The sequence below is a fragment of the Neolamprologus brichardi genome, chromosome 7, assembly GCF_056152115.1.
Source record: "Neolamprologus brichardi isolate AB-2024 chromosome 7, ASM5615211v1, whole genome shotgun sequence".
Taxonomy (NCBI): Eukaryota; Metazoa; Chordata; class Actinopteri; order Cichliformes; family Cichlidae; genus Neolamprologus; species Neolamprologus brichardi.
Genome location: NC_142110.1, coordinates 55,840,637 through 55,856,543, shown reverse-complemented (window position 1 = coordinate 55,856,543; position 15,907 = coordinate 55,840,637). Strand labels below are relative to the sequence as shown.

The window sequence follows — 15,907 nt, the reverse complement described above, 5'->3', positions numbered from 1 at the left end:
TATAACAACTAGCATATAAAGAGGCAGGAGCGCATTTTGTGTTTACCAAAGCAATCGTTTTATGCACCAACAAAGCAAATTTACAGTTATATTATGAGTAGAGCCTTAAAGTGCAGAATTTCTGCTGTAGTTTGAGCGGTGGGACATTAATATCACATTAATCTTTGTTGAATTGCAGCCATTTTTAATTTGGACAATTTACCGTATTCATAAATAAAAAACTCATACTTCTTGGAGAATCTTTCAGGCTTCCTGCCTGAACCTAATAGAAATCACTAAAAAATGGGATTCGTCCTTTGTGATTACTTTCCAGTCCTTTACTGCAGTTTCTCTTTTTTCTTGGGTCATTTGATCTTAAGTTTGCCAAAAAAAAAAAAAAATCATTCAATGAGAACTAGTCTCCCAGCACCATTAGACAAGTCATGCATGTCAGTGTGTAACATTGATGCAATATGTTTTGGAACATCAGTATTTCAATGGCTTTTATTTGCTCTCATTAAGTGTTTTCCTCATGGATCATGGAGGACTTGGATAGTTATATGCTTGCCTCTTAAGAGCGTTCTTCACTTGGCTGGATTTTTTTTTTTTTTTTTTTTTACTGGAAAGGATGCTGCAATCATCATCATCATCATACAGTGCTGTGAATAAGTATTTGCCCTCTTCCTGATTTCTTTGTTTATCGCATATTTGTCACACTTGAATGTTTTAAATCGTCAAACAAATTTTATATTAGTCAAAGATAACCCAAATAAACACAAAATAATTTCTAAATTGTGACTTTATTTATTAAGGGAAAAGCTATGCAAACCTACCTGGCTCTGCGTGAAAAAGTAACTGGATCCCCCCCCCCCTTTTTTCTTTCTTTTTTTTTTTGGAAAGCTGGGCTCAGTTTCACCAGCCGAACTCGTGCCTGATCACTGCCAGACCTGTTGAATGAAGAAATCACTTAAATCGAATCCCACCTTCCTCAAGAAGATTGAGGAAGGTGACTCTGGTTGGCTCTGTGTGCTCCCTCCCTTTGTGCCCCGGTGATTGTTTGATTGGATCAGGTCGTACAGTGTATGTGTGCATGTGCCGGGATTACTATGCGTGTGGAGGTCCATGAGGGAGCGCAGACTCCCTGCCTAGTATTCAGGGTCACAGAGAAAAGATGGTCCTCATTTAACTTGTTAAATTTACTGGCTAAATATGGTGTTGCGCAGACAGTGACTTTTGGTCTGGTGCTCTTTGTTTCAGTGTTCAGCACAGTGTGGTCTGGGCCAGCAGATGAGGACGGTACAGTGTCTGTCCTACACAGGACAGCCATCGAATGACTGCGTAGAGTCCCTCCGACCAGCCACCATGCAGCAGTGTGAGAGCAAGTGCGATGCCACCCCGATCTCCAGTGGTGATGGTGAGATGATGAAACATGCCATTGTGTCACAAGCAAGTTCAGTTAAGAACTTGCTTGTGGGAAAAGTTTACTTCTCGCAATTTTCGTCACGGTCGAGAAGACAATTTCTGATCTGCAGTTTCTTTATAAGCAAAGGTTGATTGCTTTATGCTCATAGATATTGTGCTGTATGTGCTCAGCTTTTACACAAAGCCCCACTTGAAAAGGTTATAAACTATCTCTATCTTCATCTTCACTGTTCTACTATGACCTAAACACAGTTGGATGACACACTCTTCTACACTTTGCCAGCAACATTAATCTTTCCAGTGAGGTTGGCTCCTAGTCAAAGCGAAGCAGCTCAACCCTCCATATACACTTACCCATGATGGATGGCTATTCAGATATGTAGAGAAGGGGCCTTCGATTAGCCTGAATGGAAAACGTGAGCAGCGTTTACAGGCTGGCTAATGGGATTAGCTGTAGGCTAATTGTTCCTTTACGGACAGCAGTGAGGCAATGTCTCGTTTCATTTGGCTCTGAGAAGGCAGGGGCCAAAGCCTAATAAGGGAAGACACTCTGATCATGATAAGGCATTTAGAGCACTGCCTGTCTGGCATCCAGCAAGCAGTCTGTGTGTGTATGTGTGTGTCTGTGAGTGTGCATAGTAGGGATGGCAGCCAGCCCAGTTAGTGAACGAGGCCAGGATCTGCCTTAGTCTCTGCATCCAAGTATAGTTGCAGTTTTATTCTATTCAGACCTGAGGGAGATCCACAAGCTCTCATGTAGCAGTTTAGTCCAGTTTGTATATCTCATATGTTATCATTACATTGCTGTTTAATGACTTGCCTTCATTCTGAAAGTATTTAATAAATACGCAACCTCTTCTGACCATCTATTTTAACCTATTTATCAAGTTTGCCTTTGCTGCAAAACAAAAGCTAGATGTCTATGTGTTATTTCTATTAAATATAATGTTGCAAAGAAAATTTACTGTATATTATTAGTGTTGATGAGATATCATTTGAATTAGCATGCATTTGGAGTCAGCATGTCAGCTATCACTGGATTTTCAATTCGGAAATACTTCAAATGATTGATAATATTGTTCCATGAGAACAAGATGTATATAAAAGATGCACAGTGCTGTGAAAAAGTATTTGTTTCTTTCCTGATTTCCTAGGTTGTTTTTTATTTATATATATATATATATATATATATATATATTTGTTACACTTAAATGTTTTAGATCAGCAAACACATATTAATATTAATCAAAGATTACTTGTGAAAATGCAGTTTTGAAATAATGGTTTCCTCTATTAGGAGAAAATAGCCTACCTGGCCCTATATGAAAAAGTAATGGCTCCCTCTTGTTAAGTCATGAATTAACTGTGATTAACCACATTTTTTGGAAAGCTGAGTTCAATTTCACTAGCCACAGCCAGGCCTGATTACTGCCAGACCTGCTGAATCAAGAAATCACTTAAAGAGAACCTGTCTGACAAAGTGAAGCAGATCTCTAAAAAATCTCTAGAAATAACACATCATGTCATGATCTAAGGAAACAGCTGAGAAACAAACATGCCATTGACATTTATCAGTTTGGAAAGGGTTACAAAGCCATTTCTTAGGTTTTGGGACTCCAGTGAACCATGTTGAGAGCCATTATCCACAAATAGAGAAAACTTGGAGGGCAGGCCAGCTTACCTAAATTACTCTAATAGTGCATCAGCAACTCCAAGAGGTCACAGAAGAATCCAGAACAACATCTAACTGCAGGCCTCACTTGTGTCAGTCTAGGTCAGTCTTCATGATTCAACAATAAGAAAGAGAAAAATGGCATCCATTGGAGAATTTCAAGGCAAAAACCACCGCTGATCAAAAAGAACACAAAGGCTCGTTTCACCTTTGCCAAAAATATGTTGATGATTCTAAAGACTTTTGGGAAAATATTCTGTGGACTGGCAAGACAAAAGTTGCAGAAAGTTGCAGAAAACACCCTGAAACTTAAGCGCAATCGGGTTATCAAGCAAGATAGTAATCCAAAACACACCAGCAAGTTCACATCTGAATGTTACAGAAAATCTGATATGAAGGTTTTGCTAAGGGTGGCACAACCAGTTAATACGTTAATACAGTGCCATGTAGATAGATATATGTAATAGATATATTTATATATAGTCTAGGGAAATAGGTGTGGTTTTACTTAAAAGGTGACAATATGTAGATGATTGTGTTATGTTAGGTATAAAAACTTTCTTGTGTGTGTGTCTTTTTTTTTAGTCAGCTCCTACGACGAGGAGTTTTCCTCTTAAACATAGCCAGACTAATAAAAGATATGTTTTCTTTTGCTGTCTTTATACCTGAGTTCTTTTCTGTCTCTCCACAGAATGCAAAGATGTAAACAAAGTGGCTTATTGCCCGCTGGTACTGAAGTTCAAGTTCTGCAGTCGAGCGTACTTCAGACAGATGTGCTGCAAGACTTGTCAGGGACACTGACCCTTTGAATACAAGAGCGAGACAAGAAGATGGTCATAAAGGCAAGAAAGATGGAGGGATACAGTGCTTAAGAGGGTGAGAAGAAAACAGCAGACTGGAAAATGCATCCCGACTCTGAACCAGTGGAAGAATGAAAAAGTTGTCAATGTTGAAGACGGGAGAAAAGCGAGGATTTCCCTGTTTATCATACCCCATACTCCTGCCCTCTGTCGTGGTGGAATTTAAACCACTGCTCAGCCCATAATGCTGACACAAACATTATTTTTTTGTTTTTTACATTTTCACTTCTGTGAAGTGGAACTCGGAAGATTAACTGTTGGTGATGTTATCTTTTATTATAATAATAATTATTAATATCATTGTTAGTCTTCCTCAGTGTTAGTTTTTTTTACGAATCCAAAGTGCTGGACACATCGCTCGCAGAGGATGTACCCCGGAGATTAGAAGAGGGGGGATGGGAGACTCCTGTCTTTGGGATGACTGTGATGGTGCTATTGGCAGAGCAGACTTCTGGCTTCGGTGCACTTTTTTCATGTAAATACCAATTTACTGCTCAAATGCAACAGAGAATCCCTGTTGGTGTACTGTATATTTATTGTACAATCCAAAACAGAGCTGATATATTGTCCTCTGATCATCTTTTCGCCAGATAGTAGCCTATTGTTATGGAAGGGAATGTAATGTGATTGAATTCATATTCAGTTTCTTTGTGCTTGAGTGAAAATATTACATACTGTAACATATGTTAAACCCTTGTATACTGTAAGGATTTGTATATTATATACATATGTTAATCCAGGGCCGAAAACAATACACCGTGGTTATTGGAGATTTTTAAATCTTTTTTTCCCCCAGCTGGGTGCCTTAGTTCTTAACAGTCAGGTAAAAGTTCACCCAAAATCACCAAAGTCATCTTTTCAAATGGTGCCTATGCCACATTAAAAAATTAGTGACCAGACCTTTACTAGCATCTTACTGAGTTTAGTTTTAAAGGATTTATATGTTTTGTTCATCTGAGTCAAAGTGCAGTCACCATTACATACTCTCTTTAAGGATCTTTTTGAGGTAAACTAATAGCCCCGCAGTTTGCAAAATGGCCTTCTTACCAATGATTACATGAAAAGATTGATGTATGAGGTCTGGGCAAGACGATGGTTAGCTCAGGCCTCAGTCACAATTTAATACTGGCAACACAAATATGGTGATCCTCAGCAAACGTCCTTGTGATTGCTTTAGCTGCTAGCAGATTGCCGAGGTCACCTGTAGTTTGCATGAAAGATGCCAACTTGTCTGCAGACATTTATTTTTTGAGCTTTAATGACATTTTAATTAGTTTACATTTGCTTTTAAAGAATAAGTTGTGTCTTACTGCTGCAACCTACATATTTTGGAATGTGTAACTTTTACTTTGAAAGCATATGTTTAGGTTACACTTACCATTTCACTTCTACTTGGTAAGTCCGCTTCTTCCATGCAAAAAACAGCTGAAAATGGAAATCTGCCAGTGTCCAAAGCAATTTCAGAGAATTTTTCTGTCCAGCACCCTCGCAGCGACCAATTTATGCTAGTGACTGCTCGCAACCTCCAGCAATCAGTTGCCAAACAGTTGTAAAATACACATGGGGTTGGCAGGAGGTCATTAACTGGTCTGCACACTAGTGTGCACAGCTGTTTGACTAAGACCTTAGGAAAAGTGGAGGGAAAATGCTGACTAGCTAGGGTGACATAAATCAACCTATTAACACATCTAAAGCTCACCAATTTACAATTAACATTTAATGAAAAAAATAAAAAGGATCATTAAAATTCACCATTTAAATGTAAATTAAGACATAAATCAGTAAGTGTTTATAATGTTGCTTTTGTCTTTAGTACAAAACCAGCTCCATATAAATGTCGTATGAAGACCAGTTCAGCAACAGTTTGCAACAGCTAGTATGTCTGTTTAATTTAGCTCTGTGATCTTTAAATAAGCTGTACTGTATCTGCTTGAAGCCACCAATGCAAGCAAAGACTTAATTTGAAGATTTGGTTGTTAATATTGTTGAACACTTCTGGCTTTATAGGAAGTTAATCACAGGCTGCCTGACTTGTGAAGCTGACGCTTTAAGGGGGACTAATGAACAAAATGTAGCCTACCCATTCATTCTCATCAAAGATGCTTGCTGGCAAAACCAACTAGGCATTTTGGAGCTGGGCATGTACATCAGAAACTGAAACTGAAAAGCACACTTTTAAAAATTGTTCTAATGAACCCCCCCCCCCCCCCCCCCAAAAAATGGGGGGATGTGATATGGGACAAAATAAAGATTTGGAGTGTTTAAGAAGGCTTCTCTCCAACCTTCCAGCCTTTTAGACTTAGCTAACGTGTGGGATTATTCACAAGGAAGTGAACAGGCCTGTTTCACAAATATTGAGATATTCCTGTTAAATATACATGCAAACACCACTTTTGTTGCCAGGCTATGTCAGCTGGCTTCACTCTGCTGCTCACAGACTCCACACTCTGCCTCCTACCCCCATCATGTTCATCATCATCACCTTTGTCCCATAAATAAATAAAAAAACAAAACAAAAACAGCATACTCAGTGGTGCTTGCCCTGCTCTTGTATTTTTTTTTTTTTAAATTTACAAGAAATACTGTGTTTACCTCTCTTTCCTCTTGCTATGCTTCGAGGCTTGCGGCCTTCCCAGGCTTCTGGTGCTATCAAGTGGGTGCTTCCATTCAAACCCGTTCCAGTGTGCTAATAAGAAAAGAAAAGTGAGGCTGGATCCAAACAGTATGAAAAAATATATATATACTTGTCAATATTTCTGTTGATTTAATGCTGGTCATGTTATCGTTTAGTTTGTATCTGTCTATACCTCACACTGGGAATTTTCATTGTCAACTGTGTATTGTTGCTTGTGCAGCCAACAAAACAGTCACACCCCAGACGAAAGCGATCACTTCACCCAGGTGACGTTTGGGTGTGAAAGGGGAACAGCAATTAAAGTGAGTGTGTAAGGATCTTGTCAGAGCTGTTAAAACCGACGTTCTAATTTTGCTGCTGCTACGTTTTTTTATTTGTTTTGTTTTGTAGCCACCTTCAGAATGACAGTGCTGAGCAGATTTTGTTGGAAAGGATGGTGGATGCTGCATTCAAAGACAGCAGAATTCAAACTGCTTGAACTGACTCATCTACTGGCTGTGGGATTAAGAAGCTCCATTTAGAAAAAGAAAAGACAACTTAATCAAACTGGTACTCGTTGCTGTGAACTTGGATGTTTGAATGTCACATTGCTTCAAAACGTATCTGAAGTGCAAGCAAAATGAAAAGCATCATGTGATTAGCTGCATATATTTTGTATTCAGTATTATTGTTGGTACACTGTTACTAATATTATTTTTCAAATGTAAATTATATGCTAATTTATTGCATTGTCACTTGTACATTGATTTCACTGCATGCAAACTGAAATTTAGCATAGTGAAAAAAATGCCATGATACGGCCCTTCACCAACTTTTTTTTTAAGTAGATAAATGAATAAAAAGAGCAGCTTTTAAACAGAATCCTCTGTTAACACATTCATTTTTACTATGCTTGTCAAAACATATTAGAGCGTGCAACCTTAAACTTGCATGGCAAGGTTATTTCCATCATTAACTTGGTTTTGCTCAGGTTCAGTGGTTTGGAGACAAAGAGGTGGAGCTGAGTTTAGATGTGCAGCGGCAGGATGGTGGCTATATAAGACAAAGGATGTTGAACATGGAGCTGCTAGGCAGGAGATAAAGTAATGCAGTTTTATTTATATAGCGCCATATCACAACAGTCGCCTCAGAGAATTGGAATCAACATTATTTATTTGTATAAATGTTAATAGCCATCATCAAACTAAGCCTTTAGTCTTTTTATTTATTATATTATATTATTATTATTTATATATTATATTTATTTTATTATGTTATATATTTTATCTTTATCGTTTCTTCTCTAACCCTGTGTTTTAGGGAAAAGTCAAAAAGGAACTTTTACTGGGGAAAAGCAATTAATGTATTAATGTTCATCAGAATGTGTTTTTTTCTGCCAGCTTATTATCAATACTTGTGAAGAGAATCACACACTGGAACAGCATGGAGTTGGAGTTATATGTTAGGGTTACGCATTGCAATACCTCAGCAGTGATTCCTGTGAGAAGGAAACACTCAGGATGAAATATGGTGCCAGGGTGGATGCCCCTCTCTCACAGGGTTTAAGAGATGTATACTCCTTTTTTTTTTTTTTTTGGAACACCCTCAGAGTGAGAACAGCTGATGGCGTTACACCAGGATATTGGTTACCAGCTTTAAAGAAGTGCATTCATTTGCTGCCTCAGTTTAGGGTGACCATATCAAAGAAGGGACTTTTGTTCTGATCCACCTTACTCGAAATCCCCAGCCACATCATTATCTGAGATTCAAGCATAAGACTTTGTTTGAGCAGCGTCAAACAACTTGCCAAACATTTTTGTTGATATAGTTTTATTATTGGACTTTACGTTCCCTTATCCCCATCAGAAAGTGTCTAGGTCCACTCGTAGGAAGCTCTGAGATTTCCACTCTCCCTGGTAATTAATTCCAAATAAACAGTAACTAGCCCACTTGGCTGGGAAACACAGCCATCTCTGTCTAATCCAGTGTCCAATTACTGGGGGAGACAGATGGCCTGTTTGGTTTAATGTAACCAGTTTAGAATACCTGTATGTCTGGCCCAGCTTCTGTCTCTTACACTGGCCCTTCTGCAGGGGTCTGTGATTACATTAGCCCCAACCTGTGGAGCTTAAGGTGACAAGGAGAGAGAGAAAAATAAGAAGCTGAGGGATCGTGTATCTGCAGATGACCTGACAGCCATGAGGTGACTGCCTTACATGAAACATTTACACCTGATTATGTGAGCACATACGTCCAGGAGAGCTTGCTGTAGACTCAATACACAAACAGAAAGAAACAGAAGCCATCCACTGGATACTGTGAATGTACACATGGACAAGAAGCCTCCAGGCAATGAAAGCAAGATTTACTGGTATTTACCTTTCTTGGTTTCAGGGCTGCAGGTCTTAAGTCTCGTGAGTTCAGGCCTTAGAATCCCACCAATCCATTGAGCTGACTTATTTGTCTGGGATGGTGACATGAAAAAGTAGTTTCTTGGTTGACTGGGAGGACTAACAATAGGCCATTCAACAATAGCTACAACTGCACTTTTAACTAGTCAAATATAACTTTAAAAAAAGAAATTATGTGATTTTCTCTTAAATGGAAGTTTAAAAGAACAGGTTTTAGGTCTCCTGTGTTTGTGCAACATTTCAGGATACCAGTGTGCAACATCTCAACTGATTTTTTGATTTCCAATTCAACTGTAATACAGCAGGAGAAGAACCAAGCAAGGGGCAGCTTCCATGATTAAAAAAATGAAGCCAAAGCAGAGGTTCCACAAACTGCAGTTCAGTTGCTATAATGTCTCCAGAAACTGGCTTCAAAAGCAGCTTGGTTGGTTGGCTTTTGGGGTATGCAACCAATACAAACGTGTAGCATGACAGTGATGATGCTATGCATAGTTAGTGGGGGGGATAGAAACAGCAGAGTCCAGCATGTAGGAAAAAAAATCTAATCGCTCAACTGCACAAACACAAACAAGAGTACCCCACCTAGCACTTCATTGCATGCTCACAACTAGTTATAACATGAAGACTACAGGAAAGAAAAGTGTAATCTTTTTACCGTTATATGTTACCTTTAATAGTTAAGGAGATAAATTTAGTCTCCCTGACTTGCAGGGAGACACTTGAATGGAGGAGTGATAGTGTGATTCCCAGTACATCTGCTTAGTAAGACTAGGAGCTAGCAGGCTACTTATGATAAGAGGTGTGGAGAGGACGAGGATCAGATTTCTCTAGCAAACTCCTGACAATGAAAGAAGCCATTGCTGTGTTTTATCAGCAACACAATATCTTACAAGCTATGACAAAACAAAGCTGTGCAAAGATACACCAGTGATAAGACACCAACAATTCCCAGGTTGAGAACTCAGGCTCGACTACATGCTGGAATTCCTCCGAGGGTTTTCTGCTGTGTGTCCGACTTAACAATCTGCCACCCCTTGAAGTTTAAAACCCCGAATACCTGTGGATTTACTCTTGGCTGTGGTCCTGTGGCCCTGTCATACCTCTGTTTGTGTGCCTATTCTCCAGCTGAGAGGTGTGAGGATTAGCATAGTGATGAATAACATAGAGTAGCACTGTAAAGGTTTATCTTAATCAGAAGAGCTGTGCCACTGCAGTATGTGCGATGAGTGCTTGAAGTGTTTTGGACACTCTTCCATTTGAACGCAGTGCAGCAGGACAAACAGCTCCAGATGGTGTGGCTGGAGACACTACATGCGTGGATCCGGGGGGTCTGACAGGCAGGAATGCTGGCCTGGGATGGGAAGGTCATGGCTTCAGCACCTGCTATCTATTGGGCTCTGTCCTGTTAAGCCCTGCTGCTTTTTTCCCACAGCTGAGGCCCAGACTGAACTGCCATGGGTGAGATCAAAGGCCTGAGGGCCACTAGTTTCATAGGAGAAGGCAACAGCCATGCTATCACATACGCCAGGACAATGTGCTTTTCCTCACACCTTTCTCAATGGACTAAACACACTAATGTGTATATGGATGCCATACTGTTACATTTCAGCAGGGCAGTGTTTGTGAATGAACTGAAATATGGCACATAGAAATGTATTTGTATACACCACGGGAAGCCTAGAACGGAGTTGTTACTGGCGGGTTGTGCAGCAGAATGTGGCTAATGATGTGGCTATTTTTATTTTGGTGGAAAATGGAAACAAAGAGGAAAACTTTAATGGAAGCTCTTCTCATCTAGAAGAACACTGCTGTATTAAACCAAAGTCTCACAACTAGGCAGCTGTCTTAGTAGAACCTCCAATCTGTTGTTTGGGAATATATTAAAGCCTTTATCTAAATGATTGAGTGAAATAAAGTTTCCAGGTCATAAAAGGCAAACTGTCATTTAAAAACATCTTAAATAATGTAAAAATCATATTTTTCCAGCTACTGATTTTCACAGTCATGTGAAAAAGAGGAAAGAACCAGCTTTAGCAGCAATACTTGAAGTAATTCCCCAAAGTTTGATTCTGTTCATCTGGACATAGCGTTTTCAGTGGGAGAAACGTTTCATCACTCATCCAAGTGACTTCTTCAGTCTCAGCTGACTGCAGGTTTCCCCAATCTTATAAACAGTACATTGCATAATGACTGAAACTAGCACCACTGAAGGAACAATGGGCTGGGAGGTTAGTTCCTTGATCATTAATATGCAAATTCTCATGACCATTGATCAACAACCACTGATCAAAGCTCATTGATCAAAGACCACTGATGAATGGCCATGAGTACCATTCACAGAAAGTTGGGGAATGGCTGCAATCACAGCATTGTAAGATGGCAAAAGATGTACCCTTAGGCCCTCCTCGATTCAGAGATGGTCTTTCCCTTTTCAAGTAAATGGCCTCCTTGACTCCGTGCTCAAACCAGCGTTCCTCCCTGTCCAGGATGTTACATCCTCATCATTGAAAGAGTGTCCACTGGCCTGTAGGTGTGAATAGACTGCAGGGTCCTGGCCTGACAAGGTAGCTCTTCTGTGTTGTGCCATCCGCTTCACCAGAGGTTGTTTGGTTTCCCCGATGTATAAATTCTGGCAATCCTCCTGTACACTATGTTACTCTGTTTGTGTTGGGGGACCCGGTCCTTAGGGTGGACCAGTCTTTGACGCAGCGTGTTTTGGGGTTTAAAAGCCACAGAGACTCGGTGTTTAGAAAAAATGCGTCTCAACTGTTCCGATACTCCTGACACATATGGGATCACTACAGATTTTTGCTTGGGCAGCGGTTGTCCTTCTCTCCTGGATCAGCTGGAGCTTTCTTTAGGCGCCTTTCCAGCTTTGACAAAAGTCCAGCTGGGATGACCACATTTACTCAGGGCCTTCTTGATGTGATGTTCTTCTGCTTCCCTGGCCGCTGTGGCAGTGGGGATGGTGTTCGCTCTGTCTTGTAGCGTCCTGATGACACCCAGTTTATGCTCCAGTGGATGATGAGAGTCAAACCTTAAATACTGATCTTTATGTGTAGGTTTACTATACACATCAGCTTTTAGATGTTCCCCACTACTGATGGAAATCTCACTGTCTATGAAGACTAACCTTCCACTTTTCATATCCTCCCTGGTGTATTTGATGTATCGGTCCACCGAGTTAATGTGATCCGTGAAATGTGGAACGTCCTGAGATTTGATTTTCACCCAGGTGTCATCCACATACCTGAACCAATGGCTTGGTGTTGTTCCAGGGTAGGATAGCAAAGCCCTCTTTTCCACTTCTTCCATGTACAAGTTGGCCACGATGGGTGAAACTGTGGAGCCCATGGCACACCCATGTTTCTGCCTGTAGTACTGACCCTTGTATCTGAAATAGGTGGAATTAAGACAGAGTTCCAAAAGCAAACACACTTGGTCGGTGCTGAGAGTGGTCCTATTGCTGAGGCTGGGGTCATCCTGTAATCTCTTATGAACTACCTCCAACACTTCCGTGACTGGGATGCAAGTGAAGAGAGATGTAACATCGTACGAGAACATGGTTTCATCTGCCTCCATAATGGCATTTCTCACCTTCTCAACAAAATCCAAGGTGTTCTGGATGTGGTGTTCAGAGCTGCCCACCAACAGGTTGAGGATCGGAGCCAGAAACTTAGAGATGTTAGAGGTGACTGAATTGATCATGCAGACAATCGGTCTTAAAGGTGCACCCTGTTTATGTATCTTCGGTAAACCATACAGACTTGGTGTAGATTCCCCTGGGTATAGCCTGTAGTATTAGGTCCGGTCTTGTTCTAACTGCTTCAGACAGTCTATCACGCTCTTCCTGTAATCACTTCCTTGGTCTCGTTTCAGGGGTTCATAAGTATTTTCGTCACTGAGCAGTGACATAATTTTCTCACGATAGTCTTTCTGGTTTAGCAAAACTCTGCGCCTACCCTTGTCTGCTGGAAGGATGATAATGTTGTTGTCATTGCTAAATGATGTGAGTGCCTTCCTCTCCTCCATACTGATGTTGGATGCTGGGGGCTTCGTATTGCTGAGACAGGCTGAAACTTTCGTCCGTAGTTGCTCTGCTTCCATGTCTGCAATGTTGTTGTTTCGAATTGCTGTTTTTGTTGCTGTGATCAGTTCCACTAGCGGGATTTGTCTCTCACCGCCAAATCCAACACTTTAGCAAGGATGTTTTTCTCTGCTTGGTCGAGCTGTCTGTCAGACAAATTCTTCACCCACTTGTCCACTGACCTACCAGCCCATTGTTTCTTCAGTGGTGCTAGTTTCAGTCATTATGCAATGTACTGTTTATAAGATTGGGGAAACCTGCAGTCAGCTGAGACTGAAGAAGTCACTTGGATGAGTGATGAAACGTTTCTCCCACTGAAAACGCTACGTCCAGATGAACAGAATCAAACTTTGGGGATTTACTTGATTGAGCATGCATCAAGATATTTTGGCCCACCGTTCTTTACACCATTGCGTCGGTTCACTGAGGTTTGCGGACATGCGTTTATGCACAGCTCTCTTAAGGTCCCACCACAGCTTTCAAAGGATCTGGACCTCAGATCCTTTGAAGCTCCACTGCAACACCTTGAGTCTTTTATTTTTCATTTTTTGTGTAGATTTGCTGCTGTGTTTGGGATCACTGTCCGTTCCAGTTTTACGACCCAGTTTTAACCCAGCTTTAGCTGTCAGGTAGGTGCCCTCACATTTGACTCCAGAATGCTTTGGTATACAGAGGAGCTCATGATGGACTCAATGACTGCAAGATGCCCAGGTCATGTGGCTGCAAAAAAAAAAAACCTAACTCATTACCCTTTCTCCACTGTGCATTACATTAGGTATGAGGTATTTGTATACATATGCTGTGTTTGTTTTTCACCAAATGCGGTGATATGCATTATGGTCAAAGGTCTCTGCTTCAGTTTCATCTGTCCATTATTCCAGAAGGCATGTGATTCATTCAGCTGTGCTACCTTCTTTTTTAGAAGAGGTCATCTGTTAGTAAACCATAGTTGTTCAGTCTATTTTGTAATTGTACTGTAATGAATTTCAATGTTCAACATGCTAACTGAGGCCTGTAGAGTCTGAATGTAGCTTTTGGGTTGCAATTTTTCTGAACATTGCATGGTTTGACTTTGTGTTGAACTGTCCACTCCTGGGAAGATTGTTGCGTTGTGTTATCATGCATCTGAATGCTCCAAGGCAGCAAACTGCCAAAACATCTGCTTTTATAGCAGATGCTATTATACATGCTGAAAATCAGTTATTCAAGGGTATTTCATAAGCAGCAGCTTTTAATTAATTTGGAAACAGTAAGTGTGTACTTAGCCTTTCACAGAACTGCACATAGTCTAATGTTTCAATCTGGAGTGGCAATAAGATAATCTCTAGCTTATTCCGCTGAAAAAACAAAAAATGCCATGTTAGTGGAAGTTATAGAAAGTAGATCAAATATAAATATAAATATATACAATTTTACTACAATAATACCACCACATAGCTGAAAGTGACATAAACTCTAACTTGCATGTATCAGTGCAACAAAGTTCATTGTTGCACGGACTTACATCTTTTCCTATTTTGACCGGCTCTACTGGGATCACAGGTGGGGCGTTCAGCATCTTTGTCATTATAGAATTCTCCCAGAGATTCTTTAATTGGAATCTTTCTCTCTTCATCATCAAAACCAAATCAAAAACAGGGCTAGAAGACTCAGATTTTTGAAAATTTAAAGGGTTACCAAATGGATTCAAGCGATATCCTAGTAGCAGTGCCATAGTGCTGTTTTTACTACTCCCTGTTTTCAGAAAGCTAAATAAACTGTCAATTTTGGCTTTCTCCAAAAGCAGTGTGTACTGTTTTACCAGCTGGGTTGTCTTTAAAGGATGCGGCTTTGTTACATTACTGTCCTCTGTCAGCAGGACAGACAGCAGGTAAGTGGATTATATGTTTAAGCAATCAATAGCCAATCACTTAGGCCAGTGGAATAAAGCCAAGAGCCCTTGCTTGGTTGTGGATGGGGCTGAATAATTGTGTGTGTGTGTGTGTGTGTGTGTGCTGTTGAACTGCGTACTCTGTATGCAGCACGCTTAAGGACATCCTCACTTCAGGACATTATGAAATCCATCAGGAGTGAATGATGTTGTGATTCATCCTTTTCTGCTCCAGCTGTCTACATCTAATAAATGAGAGAAAGCTAATGAGAACAAATGGTAATGAGGAGGCAGTGCAGAAAACTACAAGGCCATTCAGTTGCATTGTAATGCTGCTTCTGTCTCTGTTTTGCATGTCCTTCACTGCTACAGTAAAAGGTGAATCTCTTTGTAATACATGGACATGTTGAGGACATCCAGTCAAGGCACGCCAAGCGTTTGACAGCTCCAGTAATGTGAAACCTTTTAAAGATCTATTCTTTTAGTAGCCTGTAATTGTAATTAATTTATGAGGTAACAAAATGTCTTCTGGAGGAAAAAGTCATCCTGTTTAATAGTGTCTGTAATTTCGCCGCTCTCTCGTTACAGTGAAAAAGTGGCTGTAAAGATGAAATGGTCTGCTTGAAAGCAATTCAATTAAGTGAAAAAGAGATTCATCAGTAAGTTGTAATAATAAGAGAACAGAAGTCCATTACAGCCCTTGTTCTTGTCTTTAAGATGGTAAAAAAAGGACAAGTCACACCTACAAACAAAATTGTGCAGATAACACAATTTTCATAAAACTACTGCAGCTATCATAACTTTCAGTTGCAGAAGGAAATATTTGGATTTGCAGTATTCTATGAGGTTCTGTGAGCCACTGTAAACTTTTGGAGGTCTAAATCATAATTGGTGATGACTCCAAACCCAACCCAAACTCTAACCCTAGGCAATCAGAATATATAATTTCTGATTTTATTAAATTGTTCTCCAGTGTCCTGGCCATCAGAAAC

General features: G+C 40.2%; 1 protein-coding gene and 1 pseudogene across 1 annotated transcript in view; one reads left to right on the top strand and one right to left on the bottom strand.

The window, feature by feature from the left end:
* adamts6 (ADAM metallopeptidase with thrombospondin type 1 motif, 6) overlaps positions 1 to 6,142 on the top strand; it is a 75,628-nt gene extending 69,486 nt beyond the window's left edge. The window contains exons 24-25 of the mRNA XM_087843901.1: positions 1,237 to 1,393; positions 3,765 to 6,142. Coding sequence (XP_087700027.1) covers positions 1,237 to 1,393; positions 3,765 to 3,874 — 267 coding nt within the window. The 3' untranslated portion in view covers positions 3,875 to 6,142. The remainder of the gene's footprint in view (positions 1 to 1,236; positions 1,394 to 3,764) is intronic.
* Positions 6,143 to 11,251: 5,109 nt separating this feature from the next.
* On the bottom strand, positions 11,252 to 14,612 carry LOC148102234 (uncharacterized; annotated as a pseudogene).
* Between the last annotated feature and the right edge of the window lie 1,295 nt (positions 14,613 to 15,907).